The sequence below is a fragment of the Onychostoma macrolepis genome, chromosome 04, assembly GCF_012432095.1.
Source record: "Onychostoma macrolepis isolate SWU-2019 chromosome 04, ASM1243209v1, whole genome shotgun sequence".
NCBI lineage: Eukaryota > Metazoa > Chordata > Actinopteri > Cypriniformes > Cyprinidae > Onychostoma > Onychostoma macrolepis.
In genome coordinates, this window is record NC_081158.1 from 31,495,591 (window position 1) to 31,513,497 (window position 17,907).

Sequence of the window (17,907 nt, forward strand, 5' to 3'; positions counted from 1 at the left end):
CAATATGTTTAAAAAAAACTTACTGACGCAGAAGTTGGTTTGAATGAACATATACCCAAATGTCTACCTGTTTTTGGCACTGATGTAAGACATGATGTTCTGGTTGAAGAATTTGAGGATGAGCGGGATGCAATTGGCAAACACCAGGTGCTGAGCCACATATTCAAACTGTCAGAAACACAAAAGACATCATGTTCATAAATAAATTAATTCATAAAAATCTCCAGCATTTGATTAACACCACATTTTAATATAAAGAGGAACTGCCCTTTAAATTCAGTGGTGTTACATAGACAGGAAGTCAGTTTGGCCCATAATATCTATAATTAACTGCCAACTTCCATCTATCTCTGATGAGCTGAAGCTTTCATTAGGCTTTCATTTGCAAGACATTCATCGTTTCTCTCAGCTGAGACTGAGATGCATACTGAAAAGTGATTTGTTTCCAGTTCCTCTCCGTTTATCATGGCTTTAGACGTTAATGAGCAAACTCTGTCAAAGAGAAACCCAGAGCCTCTCTTGTTACCCAAAATTAACTGTATATCAGCTCGGTGGGATATGTGAGCAGATCAGCAATGCTGACGCTCATTCTTCTTGTTAAAATCTGAGCGAGTGAGTGATTGAGTAACTGAAACAGAGCGAGAGGGAAAAGATATGTGCGACTGCCTTCAGTAGCTGATTATTCAGCGCTGTATGAATTCAGTGAATTCAGTGAACCTTTAAGTCAAGTGTGAGAAAGGGTAAAATGAAAATAAATGTGTTATAAAACTGTTCCCACTCCAGTGCTATTTATTTCCGCCGATAGGAGGCGCCACTTAAAAACACCCACGTTCATTTTTCATAATTTGTCATGCTCATCATACAGGATTAGTCTGAAATGTGCTGACAAGATGAAGCACATCACGCTTTAGAACATTTTGTTCTCGTCCTCTGCTAATATTTTTAAATAATTTGATGTAGGAGGAGAGAAATCCTCAGATTTTTGTCAGCATGAGACAACAAGGCGTCAAGTTTGCTAAAATGTTATGTTTAAATGCAAACAAGCCATTACCTGATTAAATATGCAGTACATTTCCAATGCATAATTCTGAACATTGGATAAAGCAAGGTTTGTCAAAAGGTTTTTAAAAAAATGGATCTCATTTTTAGCACTCCATTAAACCTAGCGGTTTGATGGATAGTGAAAAAGATGGGTAAAGATTTAAAATTACAATTAATTAGTATTTGGGGGCTTCAGTGTGATCCTTAAATAGTTTTTTTTTAATGTCATCTAATGATTATTGTTCTAAAATATGCCTGACAAGATTTTTTGTTATTCTATTGTGACATTTTACTGGGTGTCATCTGTAAAAAAAAAAAATAATAATAATAATAATAATAATTAAAATGTATGATAGTCTTTTTTTCTTTCTCAGAAAAATCACATTAAACAGGACACATTCTAATGTAAGGAAAAAATGTAAGCTGCATTAAACCATTATGTTGATGCTTGAACCCCTTTTTGTCTTTGACCCATAATATATATATATATATATATATATATATATATATATATATATATATATATATATATATATATATATATATATATATATATATATATATATATATATATATATATATATATATATATATATATATATATATATATATATATACACATAAATCTTCAGAATATAAATAAGAAATAAAACTATTTGGTGAATGTAAGCACTACTGAAGTAGAGACTTCTGGCTCAGTGCATGAGTCCAGCTGTAGAAGAAAGTCTCTGAATCCCCTCTTTAATTTGAAATATGACAGATTTTTCTTTCTTTTTGATGCATTTAGAGTATCCTTTTTTTTAAAGGGGTCCTATTATGCTTTTTCACCTTTTGAAATTTAGTCAGTGTGTAGTGTGTATGTTTGGGCATAAAACAATCTACAAAGTTACAAATCCCAAAGTCCACTCCAAAGGGAGATACTTCATTTTTAAAAATCCTTTTCAAGAACTACAACGAACGGCTCGTTTGGACTACAAAGTTGTTTTCAGGTGTTTGTGATATCACAAAGCAGCCCATTAGAATATCATTAAAATAAATCCCACCGACGGAAATTCGAATGGTTGGCGGGAGAACGCTTGGTTGAGCACTGCACGTTTCAAAATCGAAACCCGGTGCAGGTGTTTTTAGATCCCAAATTTTCTGAAGACAGTTGGTTTCCATCAGAAATACAGTGATGTCATTTTCATTTCATCTTGCATGTAATGTTTGTGAGCGAAGCTCTGCTTTGTGTACAGCGTTACCGGGGAAACCTCGCTCTCTACTCCAACAGCGCTTCCTGCTGGCAGAGAATTCATTTGCATAATATGCGGCCATAAAAGTCTGTGGGACTATGGTATAAATAAATTCAACTGTATAAAAGTTTCACTGCAATTCATGTTATAATGTTAGAATTAAAGAACAATAAACATAATACATATTACCGTTATCTGTACATAGTAAATGCAGTTATTTTTAAGCTGTTGTTGACATCCTATCTAAAACTTGATTTAGCCAAAAAAATTAAAATTATGTGAAAAATGATGCGATTTTCGAACCGCCAAGCATGAGAGCATGTTTGTACACCCCCAAAACAAAATCAAGACTTTGTAAAAGAGCATAATAGGACCCCTTTAAGTGCTTGTCTCATTGTTGTCTCTCCCTGGCTCTCTCTCTTTCGTTGTCTTGTGATGAATGGTGCTTTGACAGCGAGCCTATCAGCAGAGCGCAGGGTCAGTTTGGCCAAAGACATCAGAGAGACACGAACAGAGAGAGGAATGGCAAATAAAGAGAGTCTGACCTGATATATATGGTTGAGTTTGAAGTGTTTGAGCAGCAGTAACAAGAGAGCTGAAATCGCTTTGACGATAATCTCCTTGTGTCTGTTCACATCAATGCCCAGCTTCATGCTCTGGAGGACGGTGATTCTGTTTCCAACACAAACACGGGAAATGTTTGCTGTGCGTCTAAAACAAAGCACTGATCTTTTCATGTGCCATGCACAAATCAAACGCAGGGTCTCTGCTGTATTTGTGAGTAGACTCACGGCATCTCCTCCGGCAGAACGTCGGCTAGGATGTTGATGGAGTCTGTCTTTGCTTTGGAGGTTGGAGCTGCAGCCAGAAGGAGCTTCAATAGAGCAATCTACAAAGAGACTAACATTAGAGCAGAATTCCTACCAGGTTTGTCAGAGGAGTTGCCTGCATTAACCACTACACCTTTAAGTATTAGCATTTAGAATTAAGGCAAAACACCAAAGATCATTATGGTAAGTAAATAAAATAAAAATAAATTAAAAAAAACTAAGATATATTTCCCAAATTAATTTGATTGATTACATTAACTTTTTTTGTATTACAAGTTTGCTAAAATGTTATGTTTAAATATGCAAACGAGGCACTGCCTAATTTGCATAGATGTCCAGAACAAAAATCTGAATATTGGATAAAGCCAGGTTCAAAATTCTTGTTTCATTTTGCCGACACATTAAAGTCAAAGATTTGAATATATCTTTTTATCAATACATAAAGCAGAAAATACTGTCAACAGCAGTGTTATTTTAGTATCATTGAGACACCATTTGATTTTATAAGTTTTTATTAATATTTTGAATCAGTTTTCATTTTTATACCTTTTTCATTTTAATTTGTTGTGTGCTTGTGGCATTTTTAGTAGTATTATTTGAAATACATTGTTTTTATTCATTTTCATTTCAGTTTTAGAATGTTGCTTTGTATACTAAATATAAAGAAAATGTTTTGACATATATTTTTAAATTTAAATTGAATTAATAATTTAATTAATTTCAGTTAATGCTCATTTTATTCAAGTAATGAATTTTTTTTTAATGGTTTTAAATTTTAGTTAATTATAATAACCCTGGTCAGCAGCTAGAAAAATACATATTTTCACCATGTTATGGGGAATAAATATTTGAGAAATCGACCTTTAAAAATATGTAATGTAATTAAAATCTACAAATGCAAACATTTAAAGTGCAATATACAACAAAATTGCATTTTGCATGTTCTCTTTGCACTAATCTGAAACAACACATTATGAAACACCAAACATGCCTATAGTGTTTGCTCTGAAATATTATCAGAAAGAAACTGATCAAAAATGCAAATATTCTTCTGAAAAGCATGAGCTGTATTCACAAGTATCTGGATGTGTAAAAAGAAGAAGTGTAGGAGACACTTACTACATATTGAGAGAGACTAGGCAACATTCCCAAATATAGAATCTCTGCAGGTGTTTCTTCCACCTCCTCTTCCCCCTAGCCAATCAAAAGAGGAGATTCTGGCCGACAGCTTAATGAACCAATAATAAATGCAAAAGAACAGCAAAGTTGAGTCACTTACCATAGTCATGGGACACTGCTGCAGCTCCTCCTCTCTCTTGATCTGGACCTCCGCTACGGAGACATACTTGTGCTTGAGAGGGAAGGGGTGAGAGAGAGAGAATTGCCATGGTGACCGAGGGCGGATATCTAACTGTAAGTGGCTGAAAGAGCCCCAATAGAGCATGCATTAGACCACTGAATTCACATCAATGCATATCTGTGGCACAACAGCTGGTAAATCCAACAGATATATATACAATAATCAACTTACTGAGTATCAATAAAAGGGCAAAACATTTGAAGCAGGAGAGAATGCTTTAGCATTTATTATTCATGCATATGATGTTCAAATATATATATTTTTTACTCTTCCAGGTGTGTAGAAGAACACTAGAATATTAGAAAACAAAAATGTTTTCATGCTTACCTGTTTCAAAGTCTTTACGCTCTCATGTATGGGCCTGGGTAACCCAACCAAAGTGTCAGTGTCACTGTAAAACAACATTAGAAGGAAAGAAAATACTGTGTGAACCAGAAACAGCAGAGGATACTGATTTAATGATAATGAAGGTGACCTTTACTATTGTTCATCATTCAGAACCTGGGAGAATTGATCAGACACTCACTTTCCCAAGGTGAAGCCGATAAATTTATTTCTGCTGGTCTCCAGAAAGTGCTCGATGTCTTTCTCTCTGTGGGAGAAAGAAGAAAGCAATTGACTGCATGAGGAGTTGGTTTGGAATTTTCTCGGTTTAGGACAGGACTGCTACCAACAGACAGCTGCTTAAACTTATCAAAAAGAGCAGTGTAAATGTGTCCCTTTGTCATCTTTGCACTAACCTCTTTAAAGCGCTGCAGCACCCCCTCCCTCACGCTCTCGTTCCCATCTGCATGCAGCAGTGCAGCTCAGCACAGCGTTACAATTCACAGGTAAAGAAGCCACAGAGCTAAATACTGTACTGCGTGGCTCTTTGAATAATCAAGAGGATTTGATCAAATGTGACTGTCACCACTTTTGCTGTTTCAAATTCATCTCTTTTCCTTCTTTTTCTTCCTCTGTGTTTCTCCCTGTTCATTAGTCTCTGTCCTCAAATATGCATTATTTATGTCAGAGGTACTGCAGTCCTAAAACCAGCCTGTTTCCAGCACAGGAGCTGTAGTAGCAGTTAGACGGGTCACTACAGATACACTACAATTTTGGGATCAGTATGATATTTTTTAAAGAAATTAATACTTGTATTCAGCAAGGATGCATTAAGTGGATCAAATGTGACAAAGACATTTGTAAGGTTTCAAAAATGTATATTTTTTAAACTTTCTCTTCATCAAAAAATCCTGAAAATAGATGAATCGTGGTTTTCGCAAAAATATTAAGCAGAACAACTGTTTGCAACATTGGTTAATACCACAAATTTCAAATCAGCATATTAGAATGATTTCTGAAGGATCAAGTTACACTGAAGACTGGCGTACTAATGCTGAAAATTTGGCTTTGCATCACAGGAATAAATTACATTTTCAAATGTATTAAAATAGAAAACAGCTATTTGAAATTGGAATAATATTTCACAATATTCTTGTTTTTACTGTATTTTTAATCAAATAAATGCAGCTTTGATGAGCATAAGGGACTTGCCAACCCCAAACTTTTGTCTCCCTGAACCTTATTCACAAAAAATTGCTCTGTTGTTTTGCAAATAAGTCAAAATAGCACAGTTTATGGCCATTACATTTGATGAAGACCTTGTCTGCTACCTGACTTTGGGAGCCCATGGCAGTCCCTTGGGAAACAACACTCTCTCGGTTGGCGGCCGCAGTGGTGGTGGCGGCGGCGGTGGTTGGATAATAACGTCTCTGTCGAGAGGGTCGACCTCTCCCTCAATGCCACTGTCCACGTCCTCTGGGTCATCTTCCTCATCCCGTGCATCATCGTTTTTGAAAGGGTCCCGTTCGTTGTAAGTGTCCAGGCTGTCCTGTTTGACCAGTGGCTGCAAGAGGGTTAAAAAGAGTTTAAGATCAAGTTGCAAATGTATATATTACTCTGGACCCTGATATTGAGTCTCATTAAGAAAGCCCAAATTCATAATCCATAATGTCAATAAAGCTCGACTTGACTTGGCTTGATAATTAAAAGTGATAGTTCAACCAAAAATGAACATTCTGTCATTATTTACTCACTCTCGTGCTGTTCTAAACCTATATGTTTAGAGCAGTTAGTAGCCATTGACTTCAAGTCAATGGCTACTGTTTGGTTACCAACATTCTTCAAAATATCTTCTTTTGTGAAAGAAAGAAATTCAGGTTTGGTACAACTTGAGTAAATGAAGACAAAATGTAAATTTTTTGCTGGATTATCCCTTTAAGATTTTAAAATATATGATTTATATGGTGTGAAAGAGGTATGGTTTCATTCTTTAATGATGAAACTATGTTTTTTTTCTTTAAATTTTTTCTGAACTGACCAAATAGAAAACTCCTGCATGAGACTCATATCAGGGTTTTTTCCCCAGGTTCTTCTGGTATTTTAGCCTTCAGATTACGTTCCCCATCCATTGCTGAAACTTACCGTCCCATAAACCTGCAAATGATAAGCATCACAAAAAAAAACTAAAAAAAACTTTCAATCCAATTTTGGGGACTCACACATTCCAGATACAACACTGCAGCTCCTTTTTTAACATTCCTGTGCAGATTCAGTTCAACAAAGGCACAAAAAACAAGTTCTTCACATCTCTAGTGTTGTGCAAACGCATGAATGGCAAGATTCAGAGCAAGCATCAGGCATGAGGTGCATTAGTGGAGCGTCACCGTTGGTTCCAGTGCAGTCAATGTATGAGTGTGTCTGTGGGCGGTACTGAGGCCATGAGCACAGGTGACTCAGCTGTGATTGGTTGCCTATGAGAAGAAGCCATTCTGCTAGCTAGTGGGAGCCGGAGTGTGTCTATGTGGATCTCATTGACTGAGAATATGTGGAAAGATATGCAAATGGAAAGACAAGAGGAGAGAGAGACAGAGAGTCTTGCTAATGTCCATGGCCAGCTGTATCTCTCAGAACCCTTCCCCAAATCAAGTTTCAAAGGAAAAACAAATTGCTGTGAAGGAAAAGAGAGTGAAGGAGTGCAAGGCCAGCCCACAACAAAGAGAATGCACAAAAGGGGTTTGGGGTAAAGACCTGTTTCTTGGCATATGGACTGTCTCCTTCCAAGCTATCAACAAAGGCACTCTGTAGGGACACAAGGAAGAGATGGGAATGAGCCAACAGGACAACGAAAACCCAGAGAGAAAAGGGCAGAAAAGAGGGAGAGTTGAGGAGAAAGGGTTACAGAAAACTTACAGAGACAGAGTGAGACAGGAAGGAGAAAGGTCAAAAACTGTGAAACCTGCTGTGATTGGTCGACGGTGTTGTCCGGCCAATCGGTGTTCTGCTACATTTCATTCTCATTGTGACATCACCGTTGCTTAGATTGTCAGAAGGACAGAAGTGTGGCATGAAGTCCCTTTTGTGGGTTTATTTTAAAGCTTGTGTAAGTTTTGCAAGCTGTGTGGGCTGCCCTGCATCATAGTCACGGAATAAAATCCAGTACCGTTTCTTACTAGTATGGGCTGTTGATTTAAAAAAATAGTGGCTGTTTTGCTACAAAACTACAAAATCTGATGTATTTCATAGCAGTTTTGCTTTCAACAACCATTTGTAAGGTTAAGTCATCTTGTATTATCCATTAATCGCCAAAAAAAACTGCCATAAAGACATGATTTCTTTCTTCCTCTGAGCCAGGTTACAATTATTTATCGATTTTCACATGAATGAATGTTTCTGAGGACTTTACTACCACTTTTTCCACTCTGTAAATTAAATAACATACTGAATACTTCTTTTTGTCATTAAAACTTTGACATTTGACTGCTTGTTTTATTTTGACAAGTTTTATTTACACTGCCGTTCAAAGTTTGGGAAAAGTACGATTTTTAATGTCTCTTATGCTCATCAAGAATACATTTATTTGATCAAAAATACACGAAATAGCAAAATCGTCAAATATCACTGCAATTTAAAATAACGTTTTTCTATTTTAATATAATTTAAAATATATTCCCTATATTATTATATTTATTCCTGTGATGCAAAGCTGAATTTTTAGTATCGTTACTCCAGTCTTCAGTGTCACATGATCCTTCAGAAATCATTCTAATATGCAGTTTTTTTGTGATACTTTTTTTTAGGATACTTTGATAAATAAAAAGTTTATTTAAAACAGGAATCTTTTGTAGCAACATACACTTATATACACAGTTTAAAAGTTAGGGGTCAGTACATTTTTTTTCTTTCTTTTTTTGAAAGAAATTAATACTTTTATTCAACAGGGATGTGCTAAATTGAAAAAGACAGACAGAAAAGATTTCTATTTTGAATAAATGTTGTTCTTTTGAATTTTTTATTCATCAAAGACTCTCAGGTTCAAAGGATTCGCAGGTTTTGAAGGATCATGTGACACTGAAGACTGGAGTAATGATGCTGAAAATTCAGCTTTGCTTCACAGAAATAAATTATATTTTAAAAGTATATTAAAACAGAAAACCATTATTTTAAATTGCAATTATATTTCACAATATTACTGTGTTTTCTGCATTTCTGATCAAATAAATGCAGCCTTGATGAGCATAAAAGACTTCCTTAAAAAACATTAATAATCTTACCGATCCCAAACTTTTGAACGGCAGTGAATACATACAGTATATAGCCTATAATCTGAAAAATCTATTTTGTACAAAAAAATAATTCATGATGGAAAGTTTTATTGATATTTTTGAATTCTGCAACAAATTGAATAATTTTTTCAAGATGCAGGGCTGTGTAATAGGTAGCACAGATCAGAATTTTTGTGTGTTTTGAATTTCATATACTGAATGTATAGGTTCAGATGCATGAGAGGTTGTGTGTATTCATGCTGGCACGGTTCATGTATTTCATCTACACGTGGTTTCTGCTAGTGTAACGTCATTTGTGTGTGTGTTTCTCGTACCCGGCGACTCCTGCGTCCTCTCTTCTGTTGTTGCTGTTGCTCGATGAGCTCCATGGCCGAGGCTGGAGGAGAAGCCGCCCGCATGTTTCGCACAACCTTAATGCTGTCCTCAGGGAGCGGCGGCAGGTTCAACTGCTCTCTCATTCTCACCTTCATCTCCTGCAACTCCTCGAAACCTCCCAGAGTGAACTGAGGTGCACAAACACGCAGAAATCAATGGACAGAGCACTATATGCATATAAACAGGTCTGTTATTGACTAGAGCTGCCCGATTTAGAGTTGAAAGAGTCCATGATGAGAACAGGGTTTATATTTTGAAAAATCCAAAAAGGTTTCTCTTTATCTGGTAAAATAGAATAGAATAAGCAGTAATTATTCTATGGAATGTAGCATAATGAAAGAAAATAGAACAGAATTAAATCTTCAATCAATCCAGAATAACATATAATTCAAAAGTTTGGGGTTGGCAAGATTTTTTACATGTTTTTGAAAGTCTCTAATGCTCTCAAGGCTGCATTTATTTAAATTAAAATACAATAAAAACAGCAAAATTGTGAAATATTTTCTCAATTTAAAATAACTGTTTCTATTTTAATATATTTAAAAAATTTAATGTGATCTGTGATCCTTCAGAAATCATTCTAACATACAGATTTCTTGCTCAAAAATTTTTTTTATTATTTTGAATGTTGAAAACAGTTGTTGTGCTTAATATTTTGTGGAAAATGACAATTCTTTAGGATTCTGCATTTATTTGAAATAGTAGAAACAAATATATTTACTGTCACTTTTGTTCAATAGAATGCATCCTTGTTGAATAAAGGTATTAATATCTTTAAAAAAAATACATCTTAATGACACCACACTTTTTAACAGTAGTATGTAATGTGATGAATAGAATAGAATCGAATAGAATAGAAATCGCTTTGTATGGAATAAAACATGACAGAATGAAAGACGTTTATTTCTAAGAATAAATCTGTAAATTATATAATAGAAATGATAGAATAGAATATTATGTAGCATAACAGAATAACATAGAATAAGCAGTCAATTATCTGTGGAATAGAATAGAATAGAAAATCACTTTGTATGGAATAAAACAGAATTAAACTTCTTCCATTCTGTCATTTTGTTCGAAGAATAAATCTGTAAATGATATAATAGAATAGATAGAACAGAATATTCTGTAGCATAACAGAATAGCATAGAATAAGCAGTCAATTATCTGTGGAATAGAATAGAATGGAATGGAATAGAATGGAATAGAATGGAATAGAATAGAATAGAATAGAATAGAATAGAATAGAATAGAATAGAAATAACTTTGTATGGAATAAAACATGACAGAATGGAAGATGTTTATTTCTAAGAATAAATCTGTAAATGATATAATAGAAATGATAGAATAGAATATTATGTAGCATAACAGAATAGCATAGAATAAGCAGTCAATCATCTGTGGAATAGAATAGAATAGAATAGAATAGAATATATAAAACAAAATAGTAACAAAATTATTTATCTAAAATGGAGCATATGAACAGTGATTCTGATGTGTGTGTATTGAGACTGACCAGTATGGTCTTCCACAGTAAGAGCAGCACTTTCTTCATGGGGAAATGGGGCGCATTCATGCTGCAAAACTTGGTTACCATGGTGAAGAGGAGGAGGGCAAAGGGCTCTCCGTTATAAAGGGGTGAACCTGAGAGGAGGAGGGAGGTTAATCACTGCGCCATAGAGAAGGTCAACAGCCAACCACTGCAAATACACACACACACACACACACACACACAAACACACAAACACACACTCTGTATATCTGTAAGGCTATAGGCCACATCGTTCTCTCATAATCTTTCTCACCCAACTCTGTTTTGAAGGCCTGCCTGGCTGCCTTCCTCTCAGGACTGTCACCCTCCATTTCCACTCGAATGGTCTCAACCATCAGATACATGATGCTCAGAAGAACCCTTTAGAACATGATGCAAATGCCTTTATTTTAAATCGGAGTTATTGAGTGTAAGTGTGTGTGTGTTAGTACGAGAGTTAGTCTTTGTGTGTTGTAACCAAGGGTAAATATTATCCTTCTATAAAACAACATTCATATATACAGGTGCTGGTCATATAATTAGAATATCATCAAAAAGTTGATTTATTTCACTAATTCCATTCAAAAAGTGAAACTTGTATATTATATTCATTCATTACACACAGACTGATATATTTCAAATGTTTATTTCTTTTAATTTTGATGATTAGAGCTTACAGCTCATGAAAGTCAAAAATCAGTATCTCAAAATATTAGAATATTTACATTTGAGTTTGAATAAATGACCATCCCTACAGTATAAATTCTGGGTATCTCTTGTTCTTTGAAACCACAATAATGGGGAAGACTGCTGACTTGGCAATGATCCAGAAGACGAACATTGACACCCTCCACAAAGAGGGTAAGTCACAGAAGGTCATTACTGAAAGGTCTGGCTGTTTACAGAGTGCTGTATCAAAGCATATTAAATGCAAAGTTGACTGGAAGGAAGAATTTGGGTAGGAAAAGGTGCACAAGCAACAGGGATGACCGCAAGCTTGAGAATACAGTCAAGCAAAGCCAATTCAAACACTTGTGAGAGCTTCACAAGGAGAGAACTGAAGCTGGAGTCAGTGCATCAAGAGTCACCACGCTCAGACGCCTTCAGGAAAAGGGCTACCAAGCCACTTCTGAACCAGAGACAACGCCAGAAGCATCTTAACTGGGCTGTGGAGAAAAGAACTGGACTGTTGCTCAGTGGTCCAAAGTCCTCTTTTCAGATGAAAGTAAATTTTACATTTCATTTGGAAATCAAGGTCCCAGAGTCTGAAGGAAGAGTGGAGAGGCACAGAATCCATGTTGCTTGAAGTCCAGTGTGAAGTTTCCACAGTCAGTGATGATTTGGGCTGCCATGTCATCTGCTGGTGTTGGTCCACTGTGTTTTCTGATGTCCACAGTCAACGCAGCCATCTACCAGGAAATTTTAGAGCACTTCATGCTTCCTTCTGTTGACAAGCTTTATGGAGATGCTGATTTCATTTTCCAGCAGGACTTGGCACCTGCCCACACTGCCAAAGGTACCAAAAGCTGGTTCAATGACCATAGTGTTACTGTGCTTGATTGGCCAGCAAACTCGCCTGACCTGAACCCCATAGAGAATATATGGGGTATTGTCAAGAGGAAGATGAGAGACACCAGACCCAACAATGCAGAAGAGCTGAAGGCCACTATCAGAGCAACCTGGGCTCTCATAACACCTGAGCAGTGCCACAGACTGATCGACTCCATGCCACGCCGCATTGCTGCAGTAATTCAGGCAAAAGGAGCCCCAACTAAGTATTGAGTGCTGTACATGCTCATACTTTTCATTTTCATACTTTTCAGTTGGCCAAGATTTCTAAAAATCCTTTCTTTGTATTGGTCTTAAGTAATATTCTAATATTTTGAGATACTGATTTTTGACTTTCATGAGCTGTAAGCTCTAATCATCAAAATTAAAAGAAATAAACATTTGAAATATATCAGTCTGTGTGTAATGAATGAATATAATATACAAGTTTCACTTTTTGAATGGAATTAGTGAAATAAATCAACTTTTTGATGATATTCTAATTATATGACCAGCACCTGTATGTATTGTGCATTGATGCAATGTGCTCAAAAGACATGAAAGCTGCAAGTCAGAAAGCTCTTTGTCAGCCCAGGGTTCCTCCGCACCAATTTGAATGTAAATCTGAGAAGTGGATTGTGGGTTGGATGAAGTGAAGTCTAATGATGTGAGAGGGAAAAAAAATGAATCAGTCCCAGTCGGCATCTTACCTGAGTTCAGTGCTGTCAGCCAGAGAAATGGCTGGTTTTCTCACTGCGCTGCTGCACGCCTGGTTATTACTGGAGAAAAAGAGAACGATACTAAATCAAAATATATATGCACATGTAAGAGGACATCCTTACATTACAACTGCGCCAAAAGACCAGGGTTAATACAGCTGACCAAAACTAAAACCATAAAAAACCATGTACGCTACATATAATAAAATAAATTTTAACTGAAACAAAATATAAAAAACTTATTAAAACGAAATTTATTTTAGGCAGTTGCCAAGGAAAAATTTCTCATTTACATTTAGTTTAACTTGATGTACTAAAATAATGGTAGCACTTTACAGAATGTCCCATTAGCAAACATTAGTTAAATGCACTAATTTTCCATTCTTAGTTTGTTAAGTAATGAAGTTGTCTAATGTTAAAAGATAGAACTCTATTGTAAAAAAAAAAGAACTAATCCAAAAACTAATAAAAAAAATGATAAAAACAAAAACAAAATTACTAAAACTTAAAATGAAAACAGAAAAATAAAATCTAATTCAAAATACTGATAAAGATTATAATAATAAATCGCAGTGATCCTAAAAACACTGTAATAACACTCTAAAAGATTCATTAGAACCAGTCAATCTTTCTATCATTCCACAAAATACAATACAACAGTTTTAAAGAGGCAAACAAGCCGTGCAGTCTAATCCCTCGTTCAGTACAAATACTAGCCGTCAACCAAAACCCTGATCATTTGAATCAGATGTGCTCGGCTGAATATGAATCAATGCTCAGAGAAGCCGGAGGGCTAATTGTGCAAATTACGGCGTAGTAAACCAACAGCAGAGGCAGCGGTACAGTTCCACACAGTTCTGCTGTGTGGGCTGATGAGACCATGTATGAAGACATTAAATCCCCCAGGCAGGGGCATGAAAGAGGAGAGGCATGGTGGCCAGGCTGTCTTTGAAGCGGAGATCACAGACGGACCACTCTGTGGCTCTCTTTAACACAAGAGGAGAGAGAGCGTGCTGGTGCAGGAAATAAAGAACCGCCTTATTATGGAGAGATGACAGCAGGTACGAGATGGATACACAAAAGAACTAGGCCTTTTTGATCTTGCCTTTAAATTATGAAGCTTATATTAACTTCATAAGAATATGATGAAGCAAAATACAATTTGTTCAAATTTGTTAAATGTTAACATTGTATTCTGGAATATAAGTCACGTTTTGTTTTGTTTTTTAATGTGCTGTGATTTATTTTCCAAAGCGATTTATATAACGCAATGCATGTCAAGCACACATATATTAAAAGTAAGCTATTATATTTTCTGCAATACAAGTCATGTTTTTCAATCATCTGCAACTGCAACTAATATAATGCGACTTATATAATGATGACTTATATTATGTTTTGCATGCTTCACATTAATATAATTAACCGGAAGAATGCAAAGCATATGCAATGTCTATTTGAAAAATGCACTTCCCGCACACCAGTAGTTTCAGTGTTGCTTTTTAAGTTTTGTGGTTTATAAAAAATGCTCTTTATAATGAATACCACCAGCGTAATTATAGCCAACTAAATCTAAAACCATAAAAAAAAATTAAAAAAAATCTGCCACTTGAAATAAAAATAAATGTTAACCGAAGTAAAATAAAATATTTAAAAAAATACTTTTTTCTAAAAATTTATTTCAGCTAGTTGCCAAGGAATTTTAACTTTAACTTTAATAGTGTTTCTAATATTTGTAAGTATTTTGTTTATTTTTATTTTTTTCTGAATGTAATAAAATGCAAATGTTTTTTTTTTTTTTTTTTTTACAAATTTTCCGGAAAATAAAGTGGGTTTTCACAAATTGCACTTGCCCATGCAGGAGTTGCCACCACAATCCTAAGGTATAATGAATGGGTGCCAGTCCATTGCTATGCGGTTGCTAATGTGTTCTGAGTAGTTTTTTGCACGTTCATTTTTATGTTGGTACAGTATGTGCAATAATATGAGTGATATCTGATTGCACTGATATCACTCTCTGAACAAAATAAAAAGATCCATTAACAAGAAACAGAAAAGAGAAAGCTGTCCGTCTCATTAGTACAGTACCCAGGAGATCCACAGTAATACACAACTGTTTCACACACACACATACACAGTCATGACTGAGCCGTTTCTAACCTGCTCCCTCAGGAGGAGGAGAGTAAAAATAGCAGCACTGTTAAACACTTCCCTCCGCTGGAGATTCAGTCTCTGTCTGCCTCTTTCAGTATCTCACCCTTCGCCTGTCTGTCCTCGCCTGCAGCAGACGGTCTGCCCTCTGTCAAAGATCTCCACACAGAGACTGAGGCATTTTGGGAAATGAACACTTACTCTATCTCCATGCTGAGGAGCTCCAGCAGAGCTGTGAAGATGCCCATGTCGTAGAGGAGGAAGACGTTGTGTCGGGACCAGTAGAGGACATCAGTTTCTGTGTCGCACTCATCAAACACACCTGAATACATTTAAGAAAATAGAAGAAATTATATTTTGCTTAAGGAAAGACTATTTTAAGTCACCAATTAATTAATAAAAAATAAAAAATAAAAATCATGCCAATTCAGCATTTTTATGTCCAAATTCGAATGACCATAATGCTCAATGTTTCATATTTTATTGTTTCATTTTTTATATATATATTTTTACTAAAAACAAATATGCATAAATTAAAGGAAGTACTAAATTAAATAATTAACACATAATTAAAGAAAAAGCTGAAAATAAATAAAAATAAGAAAATATATTTTTCTTAAGACATAACATTTTCTTCGTGCCAATTATTAAAATCCAAATACACATTACAAAAACACTCAATAATGATTCTCATTTTTGCAATGGTCATATTTTATCGTTTTATATATTTGTATTTTTTTTTAAATATTTTTACCAAAACAAAAACTGCAACACATTTTATTTTTACATTTGCATAAAATTAAAGGCAGTACTGCAAATTAAATTACAAATTAAATAGTGCGTCGTTAAAGAAAAAATATGAAAGAAAATAAGAAATTAAATTTTTCTAAAAACACATTATTTTCATGCCACTTAAGCACATCAAGGTCCAAGTTCTCATTACCATAATAACGCACAATGAAGATTCTCATTATAGCAATTATATTTTATAGTTTCACATATTTTTTATGTTTACTAAAAACAAATACTGCTATACAGTATTATTATTAAAAAGCTAAATATGCAAAAATTAAGGGCAGTTCTAAAAAATTACATTACAAATAATACATCATTATTAAAGTAATGAGAACTAGGGGAAATATGCTTAATAATTCTTGAAATATAATAAATTAAAGATAACAAATATTTAAAAAAAAAAAAAAAAGTCACATACAGCTGCAAAATATCTTAATGATCCTAAAATAGACTTAATTTCTCATAATATATTTCATTATTTCCTTCCTTTGATTTGGGGGTTGAAATATGAAATATGTTGTTGACTGGTTTCATGAGATTCACCCATTGAATTGTGGTTGTATGTACTATATTCGTACCTTGTGCCAAATAGAGGATGGCTCGGGCCACTTTAAGCCTCTTGTCTCGATCGGTGACCTCCAGAGCGTCCAGCAGTCTCATGACATACGCCCTCTGCTCCTCCATACTCAACTCCATCCACCTCCGACCCTTCACTGAGAGCAGAGCACAGAAGAATTATGTCTCTGTCTATTTTAATCATTTCTGCCATTCTTCTACCACCTCCCATTCTGGTTTCACTTTTCACATGTGAGAAAGATTAGTCAGGATTTGTGTTGCTCAAATACCCGTGAAAGGGGCGGCACACATAAAACACTCGATCACTTCACTGACCTCTCTTCTCTTTCAGTCAAAAATGTTACTCAACCACATGCATGAGTGGAGGACTTATGAATGCAAATTACTGTACAAACCTCCCTCTGAATACTGCTAAAATATCTGCCATATGCTTCGATAGTTTGTGAAGATTTCTGCTGTAAAGCCTCAAGTCTTTTCAGTGGAAGGCATGTGTAAAATTAAATCACTAAAGCCATTCATCTGACACTGAAGGCTTGATATTGGAATTCTGACAGGACTGATGCTTTTATTAAAGTCAAATCATGAGGAATCTGAATTTCCTTGATCTTCTGATCTGATCTATAAGATCTTGAAACATTTGCTTGTGTACATTTATCATGTGAATATATACACACACACACACAACGTTAACGCATGCGATTAATCTAAAAATTTTAACGCATTAATATTTTTTAACGCAAATTAATCATTTGATAAGGTTTGACTTCTTGCCGTCTTTGCAGTGCGGAAGGTTATCTATCATTGTGTGATGAGGGTACAGAGAACCAGTGTTGCCAGGGTCGCGGCACAAGTGCTGAAAATACAGTTGCGGGAAAAAATTACAGAGCCGTGGGTTGCGGTTTTTTGGGTTACTTTTATAATGTACCACGGAAAATTATATAGGTGTATATAGGCAAATAAAAATTAAAATAGATCCTTTTACTAATGTGCATTATACTTGGAATGTATCCCTGGCAACTTAAGAACGGAGAGGCGGTTGTAACATCAAACATAGTGAGTTTCAGCAGAGTATACATGTTAAGGCTTTTACATAGCAGAAATAAACATGACAACAGCCACTATAGATTATATAAGATAATAAA

At 35.2% G+C, this 17,907-nt stretch overlaps 1 protein-coding gene across 3 annotated transcripts in view; it reads right to left on the reverse strand.

The window, feature by feature from the left end:
* strip2 (striatin interacting protein 2) overlaps positions 1 to 17,907 on the reverse strand; it is a 39,337-nt gene that overhangs the window by 5,968 nt on the left and 15,462 nt on the right. For 2 of the 3 annotated variants that reach the window (XM_058773370.1, XM_058773372.1), the window contains exons 4-18: positions 16,768 to 16,902; positions 15,596 to 15,716; positions 13,235 to 13,303; positions 11,251 to 11,357; positions 10,962 to 11,089; positions 9,385 to 9,573; positions 7,536 to 7,586; positions 6,119 to 6,351; positions 4,990 to 5,055; positions 4,791 to 4,854; positions 4,383 to 4,454; positions 4,223 to 4,297; positions 3,065 to 3,162; positions 2,819 to 2,945; positions 68 to 168 (exon numbers count right to left, since the gene is read on the reverse strand). In XM_058773370.1, the coding sequence (XP_058629353.1) occupies positions 68 to 168; positions 2,819 to 2,945; positions 3,065 to 3,162; positions 4,223 to 4,297; positions 4,383 to 4,454; positions 4,791 to 4,854; positions 4,990 to 5,055; positions 6,119 to 6,351; positions 7,536 to 7,586; positions 9,385 to 9,573; positions 10,962 to 11,089; positions 11,251 to 11,357; positions 13,235 to 13,303; positions 15,596 to 15,716; positions 16,768 to 16,902 (1,636 nt within the window). The remainder of the gene's footprint in view (positions 1 to 67; positions 169 to 2,818; positions 2,946 to 3,064; positions 3,163 to 4,222; positions 4,298 to 4,382; positions 4,455 to 4,790; positions 4,855 to 4,989; positions 5,056 to 6,118; positions 6,352 to 7,535; positions 7,587 to 9,384; positions 9,574 to 10,961; positions 11,090 to 11,250; positions 11,358 to 13,234; positions 13,304 to 15,595; positions 15,717 to 16,767; positions 16,903 to 17,907) is intronic. The other variant, XM_058773371.1, reaches the window with a different exon arrangement.